Source organism: Fulmarus glacialis, unplaced genomic scaffold (assembly GCF_000690835.1).
Source record: "Fulmarus glacialis isolate BGI_N327 unplaced genomic scaffold, ASM69083v1 scaffold5835, whole genome shotgun sequence".
Classification (NCBI taxonomy): domain Eukaryota; kingdom Metazoa; phylum Chordata; class Aves; order Procellariiformes; family Procellariidae; genus Fulmarus; species Fulmarus glacialis.
This window is the reverse complement of record NW_009214834.1, coordinates 81,185-85,163: the sequence shown is the minus strand read 5'-3', so window position 1 is coordinate 85,163 and position 3,979 is coordinate 81,185. Positions and strand designations below refer to the sequence as shown.

Below are 3,979 nucleotides of genomic sequence, written 5' to 3'. Positions count from 1 at the left end.
TTGCCACGGTCACCGCCGAGCATCCCCAGGTAGGGGCCGCTGAGCGAGACGGCAGCAGACGCGGAGTCGTTCCCCTTCCACGTTTCTGTCCCCCGGAGCCCCTTTTCCCCTCCAGTTCCCCGGCACTTTCGGGAGCTACGGCCCATCCACTTCTTCACCGTGAAGTCTACGGCATCCAAGATGCTTTCCAAACTTTTTCTCATTCCCAGTTAAAAGTGCGTGCACCACGTCGCTCCAGACTGTCTATGGTGGAGCTGCAAACAGCTGCCTTTTCGCATTTTTAAAGTGTGATACTCTTGCTGTATACATGAGACAGAAATGATTCAGAAAGTGTGCAGGAGCAGTATATCACATTTTATTTGTGTTCTTTTAAAATCTCTTCATAAAAGGGTACAGTTCTTAGGCTGAGTATAACATTCAGTATTTTCTAAGTCTTTAATACAAGATAACCTGCCAGTACGCAACTGAAAGTCTAGTGAGATATAGAGCCTCACACTACACTGATGATATTTTCCAGGTGTTCACCATTGAAGAAATGATGCCCCATGTCCAACACATGAAAGGAGGTCACAGTAAAAACCTTTTTCTTAAAGACAAAAAGAAGAAAGGGTTCTGGCTGGTGTCGGTTCTGCACAACAGGCAAATCAATTTAAATGATCTTGCTAAGAAACTGGGTGTGGGAAGTGGAAACCTAAGATTTGCTGATGAAAATGCTATGCTGGAAAAGCTAAAAGTGGGCCAGGGCTGTGCAACACCACTAGCGCTCTTCTGTGACCAGGGAGATGTGAGGTTTGTGCTGGATGCTGGCTTTCTGGAAGGTGGCCACGAAAAGGTGTATTTTCATCCAATGACAAATTCTGCAACCATGGCTTTAAGCCCCGACGACTTTTTGAAGTTTGTGAGATCAACAGGCCATGATCCCATCATCATACATTTTGATGAAGACGTTAAATAGATGAAGTTCACTTTTCTATTACTAGGCATAGATTTTGTAGAGCAAAACTAGTGAAAGTCTCATTACAAATAAAATTTGAAAAAACAGGCTTACTCCTCCTTTGTTTTTTCAGTTGTGTAAGTGTGTATTGTATAATCTGGTGAGAAAAAAAAGTCTTCGGGTTATTAGAAGTTTAACAGAATATTCTTAAAAAGACAGGACATGTTTGCAGTCTACCACAAACTAACCAGTAAGTATAGAAAGTGTTATTCAAATAATGTTATACTGTTTATTAATAAAATGGATAAAACTGGAAATTTCTGTGTGTGGAACTGGCCTTGAAGGTTTAAACTTAAAACATCATCATTAGGAAATAGCAAATTAACTTCAAAGTTCTAAAATACTTGTCTACACATACAGGACAGAGATGTCTAAATTGTGTACCTGTACCTATTTATTCCCTACTACCCGTTGCTTTCTTTTTATTATTTTTACCTAGAAAAAAACAACTTAGCTACACTACAGAAAATGCATTTGATTGTCTACGTTTTTAGTTGCATTTTCACTTTCACAGTATCTTCCCCCTTGGGAAATAATTATTAAGTCTTCTGGTAATCGCCCTGTGAAGACAGATGCGTGCCTCTCCCACGGCAGAACACGCGGAGCCATCGGACGGCAGGCAGAAGAGCTCCAAGGAACAACGTTACCGCGGGTTCCTGACCAGGTGTAGTATGTCCTGGTGACTCCTGGGAGGAAAGTTAATACAACCTGGAACTGCACGAACTTTTGTGTGCCATTTCTACGGATTGACGAACCCATGCAGGCCGTGAGTCTTCTCTGCTCCACTGTGCCTTAACCAGCACCCACAGGAATGGAAAGAATGGTGCCACAAGTAGCTGTACTGGAGCTTCTCCCCTCAGGAGAAGGGGACTGCAGTACAAACATCCAGGTGTTCAGGAGGTTGAGGGGAGGCTGATTTGGGCTTTCAATAGGTGATATATATTTACTATAGAAAACTATCTACTATCACAAGAACAAGACCAGTACATTCTCAATATTAAATTTCTAATCTAATTCTTTCTCCTCCTCTCTCCTGCCTAAAGGAATAAAACCCCCTTCAAGCAGATTTTGTGATGAAGAGAGAAGCAGCAGAAACTCCATGAAGTCCAGTAAACATACTGTGGCAACGAGCACCCATACAAAACCCAAAGACAGGGGAGTAGTGAAAGTGAGGGACAAAATCTGAAGATGATAGGGAAAAGGGCTTTTGAACACAGCCTAATGAAAATGTCAGGTACAAACCAGGCCTAGAGGCAAGCAATAGTGTCAACACAAGTTGAAGCAGAACGGAAATAAAGAATACAGAAGGATGAAGAAAAAACACACAAAAGGACTTGCAATCTTGGATGACTATTTGCTACTGCATCACGCTAAAGGATGCAACACGAACAGTGATAAAGGCAAACATTTCAAAAGAAACAGAAGGCAAAAATCAGCCAATTGGACTCACTTTCATTCTAGATGGCCAAGACAGTTCTATGAGCTGAGAACGTCACAAACATTTGTGTTGGTTTTTTCCCCCTGTAAGAAAGTGCAATTCTACAGAATGAACAACTACCATTAACTGAGTAAGAAAGAGCATCTTCTAGTGCAAGGCAAGTTACTTCACAAACATCCTTACCGTGGTTTCCTTCATTTCTGAAGGATCTGGTGCCTGTTCTCAGAAATGTGAACAACAAGAGTACTTCGTGATACAGCTGTTCTAAATTCTCCCCTCCACCTTAGGAAGACACAAACCAACCCCATCTATCATGGCAGTTGTCTCAAATGGGAGAGAAGTGACCTAAAAACGTTGAAGCTATAGGAAGAGTCACTACCAAAATGTCCAGATACCTGTGATTTTATAGTTGTTGTTAAATAAAAGACTGAAAGGAATATCTGGTGTTTGGGAATTTTGGGTTGATTAGTGAACTCTGGATTGACAAACGTGTTACTAAATTAGCTAGATATTAAGGTACAGTCTTACGTGTCTTTAAAAATAAAGTTTATCTTACCCTCTTGCCTGCCACTCACTGTCCCTCCCCTTTAAGATTTCTTCTTTGTGGTATCCCAAAATCCTTTATCACTTAAAAAAAAAAAAAAATTAAATTTGACTTGTCAAGGTTTTTAAATCCAGAAAGCTTTAAACGTGATAAATTGTTTTAAAGACCTGTGCACAACAGCAGTTTACTGTGCTTCATGAGTCTTAAAATCTGTACCACCTAAATTTAACTGCCTTTGTCCTCAGAAGAGATTCTGAGACTTGTCTCAGCAAAAATAACGACCAAGCAAAATCAAAACTTCAAATACTACATTTGGCAAATCTAGAATGATTTTTTTGCATTTACTTATGAAATTAGTATCTTTTTTTTTTAAATAATATCAAAATAGCATATAGTTAAAAGCTACACAGGTCTACACAAATAAACAACACAAAACAAACTACACACTGTCCAGAAAAATTCTGCTACAGTTTTATCGGTTTCCCTCCGGAAGAAATACTCACTGAACACATCACCAACTGACCACAACGCCATTACTTAACACCAATATCTTTCCAGTAACATCAGTTTCCAGAAAAAGTGTGTATAAATGTACACACAAAATAAGAATAAAAATTATTTGGTTTGGCATTTTAATAACATCATTAATAAATGTATACAATGGCAAACATTAAAAAAAATCAGTATGTAAAGGAAATTACAGTTTTAAATAAGAGCTTTTTAAGTTTTGTTTCACACCTAGGTACATTCCTTTAAGGCAGTTTTATTAATATCAAAGCATTATTTACATATACATTATCATCTAACTCTAAAAATCATACATGAGCTCCTTTGTTGAGGCTGCATCATGTCTCAGAAAAAGTTTAGAAATAATATGTGTTGGGAATGTTACTAAATCCTCAGCAGACTATCAGAAAAGTAAATAAAAATTACACATTGTATAGTACTACAACCTCTTTTGTAATCTTGAACTAGCAGTGACAGATTTGGCAACTCTTGCGGT

The 3,979-nt window shown here is 38.8% G+C and overlaps 1 protein-coding gene across 1 annotated transcript; it reads left to right on the top strand.

Annotated features, from left to right (window-relative positions):
• The first annotated feature begins 8 nt into the window (after positions 1-8).
• On the top strand, positions 9-1,043 carry LOC104077455 (prolyl-tRNA synthetase associated domain-containing protein 1). The gene is made up of 2 exons (XM_009578705.1): positions 9-29; positions 518-1,043. The coding sequence occupies exon 2, from the start codon at positions 536-538 to the stop codon at positions 953-955; it is 420 nt and encodes a 139-aa protein (XP_009577000.1). The 5' UTR covers positions 9-29; positions 518-535; the 3' UTR covers positions 956-1,043.
• Positions 1,044-3,979: the final 2,936 nt, after the last annotated feature.

What these genes read in the sequence shown, in the direction of transcription:
- LOC104077455 (XM_009578705.1), top strand. Translation starts at nt 536, where the DNA reads ATGATGCCCCATGTCCAACACATGAAAGGAGGTCACAGTAAAAACCTT.